Below are 17,231 nucleotides of genomic sequence, written 5' to 3'. Positions count from 1 at the left end.
CCTCTTAGACCATTTTTGGCTAATGCTTAAGTATTCTTGAAAAAGAAAATTATATTTTGTAATTTTCCTAAGGAATTTTATGCCTTTTGATGGCAGCGAGATGAATGACTGAAGAATGATAGAATATGAAGGAATATACTACATACTGAAAAGGGAGCGGGATGTGGAGTAACACCTCAAAAGCGTCCCTCCCCCCAACGCTCCCAAAGCATCTCAGTGGTAGATATCGAAGGCCCAATGGTCAGGATACTGAAGGGAAAAGCATAGACAGAGACTTTGGTAAGTAACCACACTTTTAAAAAGCAAGATATCATTTTAAACATATCAGTGCATACTTCTTATATGAAAATATACACAATTATATTTCAATGTCCAAAAAAAAAACCTAATGAAAAAAACATTAAAAACAAAAGAAAAGCGAACCAGCCAAACACAATATATTAGCTTTTTTTTTTTTGTTTAAATTTTAAACGCTACAATTTTGTTGAGGTTACATCTTTTTGACTTTTTTTTTTCTTTGTTTTGTTTTTTTTTTGTAAATATTACTTCATGCATTTTACACCTTTTTTTAGCCTTTTGAGAATAAATATGCTTTTTTTTCCTTTTTTATTTTTTTCACTCTTCTAAAAACTGCAGCATTTAACTTGTAATTGTTGTGTGTCGTGCAAGTTTCTGCCACACCCCTTAATAAAATGAGGGAAGAAAAAAAAACAACAAAAAAATCAAAACCAAAAAAATAAAATAAAACTGAACAATAATAACTACTCTACAGAACGCAAAAAATTACGAATATAAAAAAATATTCACAATGTAACTGTCAACAGCACAAATGAGCACAAGAAATAATATTAAAAATCAGAAACAAATATTTATACAGATAAAAACAGGGTGCGGGGAATATATATAGATATATTTTTTAAGATTGTCATTTTTTTTCCTTGTCTTGAAAATTAATGAGTTTTCATTTACAGTGAGAAAAAAACCCCTAAAAACAGTTCTCTAAGAACCTAATTGAGTTACCAAGGGCCCAATCATTTCCTCTAACGTCCACTCTATGCCATAGTAGCCTGCTGTGCCAAAATCATCGATCAAGAGGCTTAGATGTTTTCGATGTCCGATCAGGTTTTTTTTTTTTCAATTTTGCTGCTATTTTTTTTTTACATTTGTGTTGGTATGTAAAAAAGTATAACAAAAACTGTGAACAAAAAACTGGATTAAATGTAATAAAATAAAGACAACTGCTCCTCCCAAAAAACAATTATTACTATGGTGAAATACTAGAAATGAGGTTCTAGAGGCAAATGCAATTCACCAAAAAAAATTTTAACCAAAATTTGGATTTTCTTGAATTTGAAGGGTTTTTTTGGGGATTACTGCTAAATCCATTAGCTGCCATGTGGTGAAAATTTTTTAGAAATTTACTCAACTCGCACTCAGACTCCAGCTTCTTTATTCCTCCACTGCAAGAGACATCCTCTTCTTCCATCTTAAGGTGCAGACTTGCCCTCCGAAATCATAAAATGTGTTGTCTGAGGCGCTGTTCGGGTCTCAGACAACGTATATTGTGATGCTAGAGGCCTACTTGGCACAGAATAAAAATGGAGGTTGAGAAAGAAGCTGCTCGAAGAAGTGGATGGACGGTTTGCGGCAGGATGAATATTTTTTTTTTTATTCATTTATTTTGCTCTTAGTATAATTCGAATTTTTGGAGTGGACCGCAAAATTTGTATTTAAGCAGATCCACTAATAGGTAGCAGCATACAAGAAGAGCAAAGTCTGTGTGAAAGTGGGTCAATTATTTATCCTGCTTTTTATAGCTGACGGACAAGATAAATTAGATAATTTTTCCCATCAATTGAGTGGGGGGAGGTGCAATAAATCGTGAAGAACTATAAATTAATAAAAAAAAATAATAGTTAAAAATGTACTAAGGGTCATATAGAGGAGAGGTTGGAAACGAGAATTTTTCCCAAATTTTTGCTTTTACAATTTTCAAAAATGTACTGAGCCCCCCCCCCCAAAATTAGGATCGGAAAGTAATAAGATAGCAGCAGAAATCTTCAACACTTTCCAAAGGTGGCAGTGTCTGCTAAATGTCCTGTTATTGACTGGGCAACGAGCAGGCTACTATGGATGCATGTGGACCCCCTAGTAAATTATCCTTTATTTCCAAGCCTTTCCGCCAGCCAGAAATCGGCTTGGAATATAAAAGATCAATATGATTTCACTTCCGAATTGATAATGGGCAAGGGGCTGGATGGATCATTTTCTCTACCATGTGGTTGAACTGCCTTGTAAATCCCATTTGTGCCCATCATGTGACCACAGCGATGCGGGAATCCCTGTCTTTTGAGAAGTGAAATCATACGCTGAGCTCTTTCCTCCAAAATAAGAAAACCGCATCTAAAAGAATAAATATATATATGTATATATTATATATATTTCTTGTTTTTTGTAATTTTTTTTTCTTTTCTCTTTTAAAAAGGCATTGTCTGCATGATGCTAGAGCTCCATGGCTTGTGGAGGTGGCGGTGGGGGAGGTTGACGGTGCAGTCACAGTTTTTAGATATGTCGAAGTAGCTTGATCTCTGGACGGTGGAGTCACTCATTGGAGACAGGAGGGAGCGGCCATGACGAGTGGAGGAAGGTGGCTCTCCATGGTGAGCATCCCGATTATATGCCGATGGTTAATCTGTAAAAGCCATTAAAGGTCTGTAAAGCAGCTAGGAATTCAATTTCCAGTTTGTGAATGAGGGCTGCTTTGCCAGGCGGACACTTTGGACTTAACCGTTTCATGAAAGCCAAAATCAAACCAACAGAAAAAAAAATCAGAGTCTGCAGCTTCCCTTTCAAGCAACCTGGTAATAGATAGTGAAAGCTGCTGCAGTAGCGAGCAGGGTGAGGCCGAGGACAGGGGACTAATATCAGTGAGGATGGAGGGCAGTGGCGAGATTGACTTTAGCAGCTGTGGTCAACGAGACGAGAAGGTGAGCAGTTGGCCGGAGTCGTACAGAGCGGAGGATTGTAGTGCAGCCATGGAGTCCCACGTTCTCTGCAGACATTGCCTGAAGCACTGAACTAGGAGAATACCTACCAAATACTAAAGCTATATCTCAGGCAGTTAATGATAGGTTCCCACCTTCAGCATAAACCTCACTGGTGACTAGCTCCTGTCTGCCACCCCCTCCCAGTCGGCACCTCATCCTATGGCTGCAGACGTAAGAACGAGGTAGGGGGAGGGGGATCCACGGAACCAGTTATGTTACCCATGCGTCAAGTCGCATGCGTTTTACAGACGGGCTCTCGCCCTCCGTGTCGCCTGTGGGTCTCAGCAGCCCGAGTGTCGAGGTGTAGTCGGCCCTTACATCCTCTCGGTCATTGCCTTCAAAAGAGCTTGCATTGCTGCTGAGGCTGTCGACAGGGGAGCGGCCGGTAGCTTCATGTCGGGGCTGGTGGGGGAAGGATGTCAAAGGGGTGCCCGTGCTCCGCTCACGGTTGGGGGATGGAGGTTCCTTCTTGATGTTTATGTTGGGGTTGGTGTTGACTGTCAGCGTGGCAGTGTGTGGAAGATGTCCACTGGATCTGTATAAGGAAGGAGAAGAGGAGAGAAGAAATATATTAAGACTATGTCCTTAAACTTTCCCAGAGGTGGTCACATATTCTGTATAACTAGTCAATGAGTTTGTGGGAAACCTAGCTCCACCTTTTCACCATCACTCTTTTCAAGGTTACAAATCTGGGCCAATTTTATTTTTAATGTATCTTTATAGCTGTATAAGATCTATTTTCTAATACATAGCTCTAAAACCAAAAGGTAAGACGTAGTGTAAAATTCTAGAATTCTGACTGACTGCAATCACCACTAGAGGGAGCTCACAGAGTACAGGTTTTATTATTGATTCAGGCAGCCACCACTAGAGGGAGCTCACTGGGTATGGTTTTATTATTGGTGCAGGCAGCCACTAGAGGGAGCGCAATTCGCTACGTCATTTACCTCATGTAGGGCATTGCAGTAGCTTAGGTATCCATGGCTACGACCACTAAGAGCTGTGTAACTAACTGTCACTAGATGAGTTGTCATAACCATGAGCACCTTAGCTACTGCAATACCCTACATGAGGTAAGCGACACAGAAATTTAGCATAGTTCTTCTGATTCGCTAATTGCAGGTATTTGCTAATATGATTACTACACCTACTACATACTGAGATAGAATCTTGGAGACAGGAGTACCCCTTTAATGAATACGGCTTTAGTATTGGCTTCATGTACAAGCAGTATGTGGACCATCCCAACGCTCCCTTTAGTGGCCGCTGCAGAAAGGCAGAATTTTACTGTATAAGTATCTGTGCAGGAGATGTAATGATATTTTAGAAAATGGTGCATTAGTCAATCTTCTCCTCGCAGCTGAGGGTTTGCTAATGTTGTATACAGTATAGACAATCATATGAACTAAACATGGCAGAGAGTTTGCTACAATGTATTGGCACAGGATACAGAATTTTTAGAAAATGTGATTTGTGCAGCATGAAGTGACTGACGTTAATGGTGGATGATCAGAGTGAGTGATGGGAGGATTTAACCCTCTTTATGAATACATGAAACTGGCAGAACCAGAAGAGATGTGTAGTCATCTGCGCCCCTCCCGATTCACCAGGGCCCCTCCCTGGGTAGCAGAGCCAGACCTTGGCAGACGAGAATCCAGAGCTCCGAAAGGGCAAGAGGTGACATTTAATAAATGACAACTAAAGGCACCTACTGCTGGTGTCCATTCTCTCTGTTACCCTATGGGAGGCGCCGGAGAGCAGATTAAATCCCTCATCCACCATAACACCTCTGAGGAGAGAGGAGACCCCACAGATGTATAGTCACATCTGGATACATTAGTGCTGCAGGATGTGCAGACATCCAAGACATTAACTCTGCAGGAATCAGCAGATAGTGGACCATAGGGCAGCACGGTGGCTCAGTGGTTAGTCCTGGGTTCGAATCCCACCAAGGACAACATCTGCAAGGAGTTTGTATGTTCTCCCCGTGTTTGCGTGGGTTTCCTCCGGGTACTCCGGTTTCCTCCCACACTCCAAAGACATACTGATAGGGAATTTAGATTGTGAGCCCCATGAGGGACAGTAATGATAATGTGTGGAAACTGTAAAGCGCTGCGGAATATGTTAGCGCTATATAAAAATAAAGATTATTATTATTGCTCTACTCTAGTAGTGACCATCCTCCATTTATCTGTCTCTACTGCCGTAGACCATCTCTAGGGGACAGTATGGAGAAGATACGTACACCAGATTACTTAGCGACACCGGCACCATCTGCTGCGCTTGGTGATGTTGCTGCTGCTGCTGTTGCTGCCAGGTGGACACATTGCCTAGTGACAAGGCTCCGGGAGAGCTGAACGTGGAGAGCGAAGATAAGTCTGCACTGGTCAGCTGGTAATCTGCAAGAAAATGATTAAGAGCTGGTCAGATCCAGGTCTCCAGGGGGAGCTACGAGACATGGGCAGATGCTGCCCTCCTGGGTGTGACTGTGGGAGGTAAAAGCTCCGCCCATGAGGAACATTCTCTTCTTAGTAATGACAGTGTAATTTGTAGCTTACAGCTGCTGGAAATTTCATTTTCTGTGGCACAGTCACCCCAAAACATGTCCGTCTTATGGGGTCTATGCTGGTCAATGTGATAAGCCCTCCCCACCTGTGTTTCTCTTTCTCACCACTTTCAGTATCTCTGCTTGCTGTCAGGGACTGTGATCATTTTCTGTACCTATACGGGCTGAAAACCTCCTGTGGCCCCCAGTGCTGCTCACTGTCAGGTCGGGGCAGTTTTCAGTCTCTCTAAACGTAGGCGAGTTTCTATTCACTGACATCTTAAAGAGATCTTTAAAATGGTGCTGAAGTTCTTTTTTCCCCTCTAATTCTTAGTATGCTCATTATATCTGCTCTCATGTATCAATAAGAAATAGTTTCACCAGATGGCAACTGGAGAGGTGGAGAAAGTAAAAGCGAGCAGCCTCTTAGATGACATGGCTGGAGACAAACACGTGTCAGCTTTCTCATCCGTGACAGCAAGACACATGTGCTACAGGAAGGTCACACAGGACGACCAGCTACAAATGCATCGCACAGGAGCCAACCAGCAGAGGGCGCTCTATGCAGCTCTATGACATGTCTTACAGGAGTCGACCATCAGAGGGCGCTATAGACAGCTCCATGACATGTCATACAGGAGACAACCAGGAGAGAGCACTATAGGCAGGTCTATGACATGTCATACAAGAGATAGCCAGGAGATCGCACTCTATGCAGCTATATGACATTATACGGGAGCCGACCAGCAGAGAGCGCTCAATGCAGCCATATGACATGTTATATAAGAGACGAACAGAAAAGGGTACTCAAGGCAGCTCTATGACATTTCATACAGGAGCCGAAAAACAGAGGGCACTCTGTGTAGCTCTATGACATTTCATACAGGACCCGATCAACAGAGGGCGCTCTATGCAGCTCTATGACATTTCACAACGGAGCCAACCAAGAGAGGGTGCTCAGTGCAGCTCTATGACATCAACACAGGGCGCTCTGTGCAGCTCTATGACATTTCATACAGGAGCCGACCAACACAGGGCGCTCTATGCAGCTCTATGACATTTCATACAGGAGCCGACCAACAGAGAATGCACTATGCAGCTCTATGACATTTCATGCAGGAGCCGATCCACAGAGAATGCTCTATGCAGCTCTATGACTTTTCATCCAGGAGCCGATCAACAGAGGGCGCTCTGTGCAGCTCTATGACATTTCATACAGGAGCCGATCAACAGAGAGCGCTCTGTGCAGCTCTATTACATTTCATACAGGAGCCGACCAACAGAGGGCGCTCTGTGCAGCTCTATGACATTTCATGCAGGAGCCGACCAACAGCTCAGTGCAGCTCTATAACATTTCACAAAGGAGCCGACCAACAGAGAATGCTCTATGCAGCTCTATGACATTTCATACAGGAGCCAATCAACAGAGAGTGCTCTGTGCAGCTCTATGACATTTCATACAGGAGCCGACCAACAGAGGGCACTCTGTGCAGCTCTATGACATTTCATGCAGGAGCCGACCAACAGAGAATGCTCTGTGCAGCTCTATGACATTTCACAAAGGAGCCGACCAACAGAGAATGCTCTTTGCAGCTCTATGACATTTCATACAGGAGCCAATCAACAGAGAGCGCTCTGTGCAGCTCTATGACATTTCATACAGGAGCCGACCAACAGAGGGCACTCTGTGCAGCTCTATGACATTTCATACAGGAGCCGATCAACAGAGAATGCTGTGTGCAGCTCTATGACATTTCATACAGGAGCCGACCAAAAGAGGGCGCTCTATGCAGCTCTATGACAGTTCATAATTCATACAGGAGCCGACCAACAGAGAATGCTCTGTGCAGCTCTATGACAGTTCATACAGGAGCTGATCAACAGAGGGCACTCTGTGCAGCTCTATGACATTTCATGCAGGAGCCGATCAACAGAGAATGCTCTGTGCAGCTCTATGACATTTCACAAAGGAGCCAACAGAGAATGCTCTATGCAGCTCTATGACTTTTCATACAGGAGCCGATCAAGAGGGTGCTCTGTGCAGCTCTATGACAATTCATGCATGAGCCGACCAACAGAGAATGCTCTGTGCAGCTCTATGACATTTCACAAAGGAGCCGACCAACAGAGAATGCTCTATGCAGCTCTATGACAATTCATACAGGAGCCAATCAACAGAGAGCGTTCTGTGCAGCTCTGACACTTCATACAGGAGCCGACCAACAGAGGGCACTCTGTGCAGCTCTATGACATTTCATACAGGAGCTGATCAACAGGGAATGCTGTGTGCAGCTCTATGACATTTCATACAGGAGCCGACCAACAGAGGGCACTCTGTGCAGCTCTATGACATTTCATACAGGAGCTGATCAACAGAGAATGCTGGGTGCAGCTCTATGACATTTCATACAGGAGCCGACCAAAAGAGGGCGCTCTATGCAGCTCTATGACAGTTCATACAGGAGCCAACCAACAGAGAATGCTCTGTACAGCTCTATGACATTTCATACAGGAGCTCATCAACAGAGAATGCTGTGTGCAGCTCTATGACATTTCATACAGGAGCCGATCAAAAGAGGGAGCTCTATGCAGCTCTATGACAGTTCATACAGGAGCCGACCAACAGAGATTGCTCTGTGGAGCACTATGACAGTTCATACATGAGCTGATCAACAGAGGGAGCTCTGTGCAGCTCTATGACATTTCATGCAGGAGCCGATCAACAGAGAATGCTCTGTGCAGCTCTATGACAGCTCATATAGGAGCTGATCCACAGAGGGCGCTCTGTGCAGGTCTATGACATTTCATGCAGGAGCCGATCAACAGAGAATGCTCTGTGCAGCTCTATGACATTTCACAAAGGAGCCGACCAACAGAGAATGCTCTGTGCAGCTCTATGACATTTCACAAAGGAGCCGACCAACAGAAAATGCTCTATGCAGCTCTATGACATTTCATACAGGAGCCGATCAACAGAGGGTGCTCTGTGCAGCTCTATGACATTTCATACAGGTGCCGACCAACAGAGGGCACTCTGTGCAGCTCTATGACATTTCATGCAGGAGCCGACCAACAGAGAATGCTCTGTGCAGCTCTATGACATTTCACAAAGGAGCCGACCAACAGAGAATGCTCTATGCAGCTCTATGACAATTCATACAGGAGTAAATCAACAGAGAGCGCTCTGTGCAGCTCTGACATTTCATACAGGAGCCGACCAACAGAGGGCACTCTGTGCAGCTCTATGACATTTCATACAGGAGCTGATCAACAGAGAATGCTGGGTGCAGCTCTATGACATTTCATACAGGAGCCGACCAAAAGAGGGCGCTCTATGCAGCTCTATGACAGTTCATACAGGAGCCAACCAACAGAGAATGCTCTGTACAGCTCTATGACATTTCATACAGGAGCTCATCAACAGAGAATGCTGTGTGCAGCTCTATGACATTTCATACAGGAGCCGACCAAAAGAGGGCGCTCTATGCAGCTCTATGACAGTTCATACAGGAGCCGACCAACAGAGAATGCTCTGTGGAGCTCTATGACAGTTCATACAGGAGCTGATCAACAGAGGGAGCTCTGTGCAGCTCTATGACATTTCATGCAGGAGCCGATCAACAGAGAATGCTCTGTGCAGCTCTATGACAGTTCATATAGGAGCTGATCCACAGAGGGCGCTCTGTGCAGGTCTATGACATTTCATGTAGGAGCCGATCAACAGAGAATGCTCTGTGCAGCTCTATGACATTTCACAAAGGAGCCGACCAACAGAGAATGCTCTATGCAGCTCTATGACATTTCATACAGGAGCCAATCAACAGAGAGCGCTCTGTGCAGCTCTATGACATTTCATACAGGAGCCGACCAACAGAGGGCACTCTGTGCAGCTCTATGACATTTCATGCAGGAGCCGATCAACAGAGAATGCTCTGTGCAGCTCTATGACAGTTCATATAGGAGCTGATCCACAGAGGGCGCTCTGTGCAGGTCTATGACATTTCATGCAGGAGTCGATCAACAGAGAATGCTCTGTGCAGCTCTATGACATTTCACAAAGGAGCCGATCAACAGAGAATGCTCTGTGCAGCTCTATGACAGTTCATATAGGAGCTGATCCACAGAGGGCGCTCTGTGCAGGTCTATGACATTTCATGCAGGAGCCGATCAATAGAGAATGCTCTATGCAGCTCTATGACATTTCATACAGGAGCCGATCAACAGAGGGCGCTCTGTGCAGCTCTATGACATTTCATGCAGGAGCCAATCAACAGAGAATGCTCTGTGCAGCTCTATGACAGTTCATATAGGAGCTGACCTACAGAGGGCGCTCTGTGCAGCTCTATGACATTTCACAAAGGAGCCGACCAAAAGAGGGCGCTCTTTGCAGCTCTATGACAGTTCATACAGGAGCCGACCCACAGAGAATGCTCTATGCAGCTCTATGACATTTCATACAGGAGCCGATCAACAGAGGGTGCTCTGTGCAGCTCTATGACATTTCCTGCAAGAGCCGATGCAGCTCTATGACATTTCATACAGGAGCCGATCAACAGAGGACACTCTGTGCAGCTCTATGATATTTCAGTCAGGAGCTGACCAACAGAGGGCGCTCTGTGCAGCTCTATGACATTTCATGCAGAAGCCGATCAACAGAATGCTCTGTGCAGCTCTATGACATTTCCCAAAGGAGCCGACCAACAGAGAATGCTCTATGCAGCTCTATGACATTTCATACAGGAGCCGATCAACAGAGGGCGCTCTGTGCAGCTCTATGACATTTCATGGAGGAGCCGATCAACAGAGGGCGCTCTGTGCAGTTCTATGACATTTCATACAGGAGCCGATCAACAGAGGGCGCTCTGTGCAGCAATATGACATTTCATACAGGAGCCGATTAACAAAGGACACTCTGTGCAGCTCTATGACATTTCATATAGGAGGCAATCAACACAGGGCGATCTATGACATTTCATTCAGGAGCTGACCAACAGAGGGTGCTCTGTGCAGCTCTATGACATTGTATAGAGGAGATGACCAGCAGAAGGAGAACTATGCAGCTATGACTTGTCATACAAGAGACGACCAGCAGAGGGCGCTCTAGGCAACTCTATGACATTTCACGCTGCTTTTCCTCTGTTTTTATCAGCCTGATAGTCGCTGCCCTCTGCATCTTGGGAAAGCTGGGTCTGAAGTGGAGGGATAATGACTTTCTGCAGACCGCACCCTCCCTTCCTCTGCTGGGTGTACACACTGCCATTCGCGTGTGAAGAGGAGATCTTGCACAAATCAAGTCTGTCCGGTTCCATTTAATGACGAAATTAGTCGTCAATACAGGCATGTGAATGACGCCAGTGTGGTGTACGACAGCAGCTATTTGCCACCTACAGTCTCTGTTGGAGCCCTACTGAAAGGAACCCTTTAAATGGTAAAATAAAAACAGCCCCACCCCGGTCTACTGGTTATGTGCGGTATTGCAGCTCAGCCTTGCTCAATATAATAAAGCTGTGCTGCAATACCAGTTAAGACCAGTGGACAGCTCTGATGCTAAGAGATGGTTCTCTGGAAAACCGCTAACTACTTTTTGGGAAGTGCCCAGATTAATGGGTTTAGCATATAACAACCACTTCTATGTGATCACATGGTAGAAACAACAGGTTAAAGGGGAGTTTACACTTTGGCAAATCATTACATATATAGGGTTTCTAATGATAAACTAATCATAAAGTGTCACCTGCTGGGACCCCCAGTGATCAGCTGTAATCTGGGCAAAGCTGGTAGAAAGTGATAGGTGTCCCTGCAGTGCCTCCAGAGGACAACTGGAGTATTACACCATGTCCATTGATATCAGTGGGTTGTCAGTGTAATGCACAGGTCCTCCAGAGCCAGACTACACACCGTCCCTCTGCGATATGTTGGCAATATGTACAGATATCAAACAAACCTGTGTTGTACGCTGTGGACATGGCAGAGAAAGGCAGACCATGATGTGACAGTAAACTGGGGGTCGCCACTGAGACGACCGGTGTGGTTAAGGAGTGAGCTGCCTGAGAGACTCCTCCTAGCCTCTGTGCGTTCTGCTGGGAAGAGAAGACATGATTAATTGGGAAGAAGGACTCCCCTCATCATCCACACCATGCGGGGGTTTTGGGAGGGGCTGTCCGAGCTCCACACAACACACAGGCCTCCTGCCCACCCGAGGAAGGGGGCCAGGATGGAGAAGTTTCCTTCCCCCAGAAGGTCAGACAATAAGCCTTTCATGCCTCTGGATGTTCGGGGTCAGGTCACACATCCTTGGTGTGAAGGGGGCAGGGAGGGTTGGTTCCGCCAGACATGACACGATTCAGAAACCATGTGATAACCAGGAATGGAAAAACTGTGCATAATTCTGATGACCCGGACACTGGTATGAGAATCTCATGGCTACGACATGATACTGAGGCATGAAAAACCTACCATCTAGACTCTGGCCACTAGGGGCGCCGTTCTATTGGTCACTACTTATATAAAGGTAAAAGCATCCAAAAGTGAAGAGCACAGCAAGCAAGGACACTCACCATCTCCAGCTGATCCTCAGCCTGGGGGCAAAAAGCAGAGGATAGAAAAGAGAGAGAGAGAGAAACGTGGCTGGTTAGAGGGATGCTTCACAGAACTGAGTGCGTACACAGGAGGCGGCCACAATCATTCTAACCAGACACGTAAAGGGGAACATCAGCGCTAGATTTTCCCCATCTACCTTGCCTTAATAGTGAAGGAATGGTGCCAATGAATTTATACACACCCCCATCCTTTCCAGGAGTCCTGAAAATAGCACCCTATGAATTTCAAGCATATTCACAACTGCCCTTAAAATTAAAGGGGAACTCCACAACACTGAAAACACTAGTTTTCCTCTGCGTTTCTGCTTCTTTGACTTTCCCAAATACTAATAAGGTATACAGGATGTAGGGGGACGACATCCTGTGGCCCAGGAGGACTGCACATTCTCTTCCCCTTTTCCTGACAAGGTAGTCACTGTCTTCCCATTACGACGGGCCTTCTTTCACTCACCAAATGATGCATTAACCCCTTGCCGCCTTGTGAGGTGATGACACGCAAGTCTGGTTTGCGGCTGTTGGCTCCGAGCTGATTGTTCTGGGATGGAGGTGTAGGGGATTTGGCTGGGATGACTTTCCCCAGGGTGTTCCCATTCGATATCGCTATGAGGCCCGGAGAGGCTCGCGCACTTATGTAGCCGTTTCCTGCAAAATAAAAATGAAAGAACATGATACACTGCGCTAGTAATGGCGACAAGCCAGAAGTTGTTTTTTTTTTCCCCAATTAACTTTATTGACAATGTTGACAGGGGGAGGGGCATCCAATATAACCCTTCTGCAATCCATTAGGATTTAATCAGCTCCAAGTGCCGGCTTAATGGAGAAGCCCGGATGAGGCGAAGGCAGAGGGGCCGTCCCCCCAGGGTCCTCCGACACAAGCCATACTCCAGTTTCCTGCAGCGGGCAGGAAGAATGCAAGGAATGCTGGGTGACGTCAATGGTGACATTCACAGAACCAGCCCGGTCAGAATCTGCAACAGCTGATGGTACGGCTCCTGCATCACTACTGCTCCTGCACATGGGGGGGGGGCACAGCACTGACAAATATGTCAGGATTGCACTCAGCATGGCTGGAGAGTGATCACCGCAAGACCCCCGGACTCACTACCCCAATATTATGGCCCCTTTCTAAGAACTCTGCGGCGTTCTGTGACAATGTATCAGCATAGGCAATCTGGATAGTTTTACTCCAGCAAGCAGAGATCTTGTAACCAAAGGAATAAAGCCCAATGCTGCCTTAATACAATCACTTCTAATGGTGACACAATGGCGAGATCATTGCAGATGCCATAATGATGCCAGGCTGCTACAGCCAGGTATTTATTTTTTTACTTCTTTTTAAATTTTCCTCCCATCTCGTCACTCATTCGCACAAGCAGTGGAAATTCTCATGGCATCCGTGAGGAGGTCACCTGCGTACTCGTGTCCGCTACAATTAAGGGGAGTGAAGACTTGAGCGCCTGAGACAGCACCGTGAAAGTGGCGTGGCATCTGTGCCAAGGAGAGGGGGGAGGGGATCCTAGGTCTGTACCAAATCTAATACTGTTAATGATATCACGTTAATCAAAGCGGCGGCCCAATTATGTGTCGTGTCCATCTGGTGAAAACGAGGGATTCAGCAATAACCATTTAATGTCCAGACAAGCAACCACTTTCAAAGCAGGAAATTACTGCACACGTATGCTGAACTCCCCTTCTGAACACATGCACACATTAAACAGTCCCTTTAGTCAACACTTAAGAGTCTGAAAAACGATTTTTTTGTGCCACGTTCTGATCTCTTGAAATTACAGCCCCCAAGCCTGAGGATGTACTACTGAGTGATTCCCATAAAAAAACATGGCTCCTTCTGACAAGTGTCAGCTGCAGTGCTAAACATGGCTCCTTCCTACAAGTGTCAGCTGCAGTGCTGTCATGAAGAATTGGTGACACGTGTATCCACACACGGTCTCGATAAAAACCCTTCACCAGCACTGAATAGACATCAGATTTATTGGAATCACTCAGTAGTGCAGCCTCAGGCCTTGGGTCCGCAAATTCAGATGATCATATCTCGGGATTGGAGTAAGAGTTTGAAAAACGAGTCTTTTCCATTTTATTTTGACAGGTCTCCTGTACCAGGGTGCACCACAGCTCAGGAAGCACGTCTACCCTGCGAGGACTGGCTGGTATTCAGTTTCATGAGTCAGGGAAATAGAAAATAGAGTGAGTTTGTGTTCACAGCTTGTCAGGACCACCCAAGAAGGATCCCAGAACAACACGAAGTCAGACACTACCCTGTCACTGGGGGAAATGGGCAGAACACACTGCACACACCACGTCCTGTTATCAGCTGGGTAAAACCACCCAGAATGGTGCAGGATCAGCGGCGCCACACTCACCTACAGGGCTTGGACAGGTTCCATTAGAATTGTTAAGGTCTCCCCCGAGCATCGCTCCTGCAAATATGAGAGTGGGTCAGTCCGTGAAGTCCAGGCAGACGGCACACTGACACTGCATTTCGTCCCTGGCATACACTCACCTGCACTGGCTGGTCTCTGAGGTAGCACTGGAGACACTGTGTTCCTCTGCAGAGTTTGCGGCTGCGGTGATAGGAGCCTGGGGTCTGTGAGTGAGGCCGTCATCAGGGACTGTGTCACCAGTGACCCCCCTGGGTTGCTGAACTGCATTGCATTCTGGTTAGTCACAGGAACAGTAACTGGCATAGCGAAATTCGGTGCGGGAACTGCAGACTGAAGACATAAAGCCAGATTAGAGGCGAAATCGAAAGCAACGACTGATTGCAGAAAGTGGTGCCGAAACCCGAAGCGACCAATGACCGAACCTCACTGACTGCCAAGTGTTTTACAGGTCAATAAGTGTAATGAATCATGTACAACACAAGGATCGGGTACACCGGGCATCCACAGAGAAGTCATATACAGCCTCACCGAGAGCATGGTCATCATCACAACATCCCACAGCAATGGTAGAAACGTCATGCGTTAGGAGTAGAGAGAACATGGCAGACACTGAATAGCAGGCTGCTATTATATCATATCCCTTCAGAAAACGATTCAAGATGGTGACATTTTCCGCTCTATGGTTAAGAGGTTAATCATCGGAAGGGAATGGCGGGATGGAAGCCCGTTAGGGACTTTCAGATGTCAAAAAATAAAGCCACACACAATATTAGGACACATTGGTTAAAGGTTCAGGGATCTGTTAATAAAAGGGATTGGATGGAAGCAATTTTGTTGATGACACTTATTGCTCCTACCTCATTAGTATGGTGGATTAAGGCTCAGTAATCTGCGACACATAACAGAAGATGGCCATTTTGGAGCCCAATCAGTGTTGCTTGAAAATTCTCAAAGTAGCAATAAACCCAACATTGACCAAGCTGGCAAAATGGCCGACTCTGCCACAACCAGGCTCAAATCTCTGTGTATCTGTTCCTTATGTGAGGTAACCAAGGCCAGTTAAGCAGAGCCATGCAAGCGCACACCCCACCTGCCCAGTACCCCTCAGCTCCAGGATGGGGTGTCAGATCTGTGTGCTTCTGACCCATCCCAGAGATAGAGGGTCAGGGTCTAGATTTACATGAAGCAGCACTGCAGGTTCCCGGCCTTGCCCCATACCAAGGGGTCTCGTACGGAAGTTGTAATGGTGGCCATATTGACTGTCATGCATGGGTTTGTCTGAACAGAGGATTTTCTACATTTCTGGAGGCGACACTTCTCCATATTGTAATCAGATTTGTTCTACTGAAGGGTTTTGGGCAGCCAAAGACATACGGTCCTGGCACTTGAGGGAAGAATGTGGTTGAAATAGGGGTCACTGTTTACCACCCATTAACCTCGGCATACATTAGCCAACATGTCAACAAGATGGTTGACACCTATAGCTTGTAGCATCCTAGCAGTGTAGAGTCAGCCATTGTTACCATGCACGAATAGCTGTATTCCTATGGCAACCAAAAACATTAAAACGTAACTCCACCAGTGCCCTACTCCCCCCTCAAATTTCAGTCACAAGGGTTCAATGAGACATTAGGTCACTAGCGCGAGGGTCCCATCATACAGCCCATGCCACATCTTCCTCACCTCCCGGGACTGTGATATGGATGGAATGTGATCCTGGGATGAACTGCAGTCTGGTGGGAGGAATCACGTGACAGAAGGTGTCAGGTGGTAGGAGGAGTCAAGTGATGGGAGGAGTCAGGCTTATCATTTTCCAACTATAAAGGAAAGGGACACGACTTTGGCTCCTGCCTTACTAGAAATTGTAGGTGTCGACAAAGCGGCCATGTTGGTTAGCGCAGGCTCTCAGAACGTGCAGTGCTGCTTTGGCCTGTGGCTCCCTCCCCCGCGGTACTCACTGCGAGTCTATAACTTTGCATCATTTTATCAAACTCCTCGTCAATCTTTTTATATTTCTCCTCCGTCTGCGGAGTCAGCGCAAACACCTCGTCTGCGTCCGGGCTCTCGTACTCCCTGTGCTTCTTGTTCAGCGCCTGCTTTCCGGATTGGGGAGGGGTTTGGGATTTTTTTATAATTTTTTTATAGCCATTTTTTTCAGGGGTGATGGAAATAAGGAACAAACAAAACGGGGGGGGGGGAGAGAAGAAGAAGAGAGATGAAGAGCGGTTGTCAGTGGCCGGGTACTTACACCATAGCGTTTGAATAGAATATCCAAGTCCTCGCTGGCTTTGCGATATTTGTCTTCCATGAGAGGGCTCTGGTCAATGGAGTCATCTCCGTCTGGTTCGGGGCTGTCGCACCCGTTAAAACCTTTCTTTCTTAATGTCTGAAATCACAACCAGGAAAAATTCAACCCTTTTACACACACTGTGACAGCAGGGAAGGAGAGTATGACCCATTATTTCCATACGGGGCGGCCATTTTGTTGACTACATGGGCTCACATTATACTGCAGTGTAATACATAAGTGTCATATAGTAATAGAATAGGGAAAAAATATATAATTGGAAATGACTTTCTGGATTACTAAATGCCCAAATGAAGGAATGTCACTGGACATTATGCCTTGTGCTCCGGCCTG

At 46.0% G+C, this 17,231-nt stretch overlaps 1 protein-coding gene across 9 annotated transcripts in view; it reads right to left on the bottom strand.

Moving 5' to 3' along the window:
• Nucleotides 1–275: 275 nt before the first annotated feature.
• Nucleotides 276–17,231, bottom strand: part of MEF2D (myocyte enhancer factor 2D) — a 176,922-nt gene continuing 159,966 nt past the window's right edge. For 6 of the 9 annotated variants that reach the window (XM_073567139.1, XM_073567138.1, XM_073567137.1 and 3 more), the window contains 8 exons: nucleotides 16,839–16,976; nucleotides 14,710–14,920; nucleotides 14,570–14,626; nucleotides 12,643–12,833; nucleotides 12,150–12,170; nucleotides 11,537–11,672; nucleotides 5,293–5,446; nucleotides 276–3,582 (listed from right to left, as the gene is read on the bottom strand). In XM_073567139.1, the coding sequence (XP_073423240.1) occupies nucleotides 3,258–3,582; nucleotides 5,293–5,446; nucleotides 11,537–11,672; nucleotides 12,150–12,170; nucleotides 12,643–12,833; nucleotides 14,570–14,626; nucleotides 14,710–14,920; nucleotides 16,839–16,976 (1,233 nt within the window). In that variant the 3' untranslated portion in view covers nucleotides 276–3,257. The remainder of the gene's footprint in view (nucleotides 3,583–5,292; nucleotides 5,447–11,536; nucleotides 11,673–12,149; nucleotides 12,171–12,642; nucleotides 12,834–14,569; nucleotides 14,627–14,709; nucleotides 14,921–16,838; nucleotides 16,977–17,231) is intronic. The other 3 variants (XM_073567142.1, XM_073567143.1, XM_073567145.1) reach the window with 3 other exon arrangements.

This window comes from Dendrobates tinctorius, unplaced genomic scaffold (genome assembly GCF_039654945.1).
Source record: "Dendrobates tinctorius isolate UK_male_01 unplaced genomic scaffold, ASM3965494v1 ptg000019l, whole genome shotgun sequence".
NCBI classification, from domain to species: Eukaryota; Metazoa; Chordata; class Amphibia; order Anura; family Dendrobatidae; genus Dendrobates; species Dendrobates tinctorius.
This window is presented reverse-complemented; position numbering and strand designations above follow the sequence as displayed.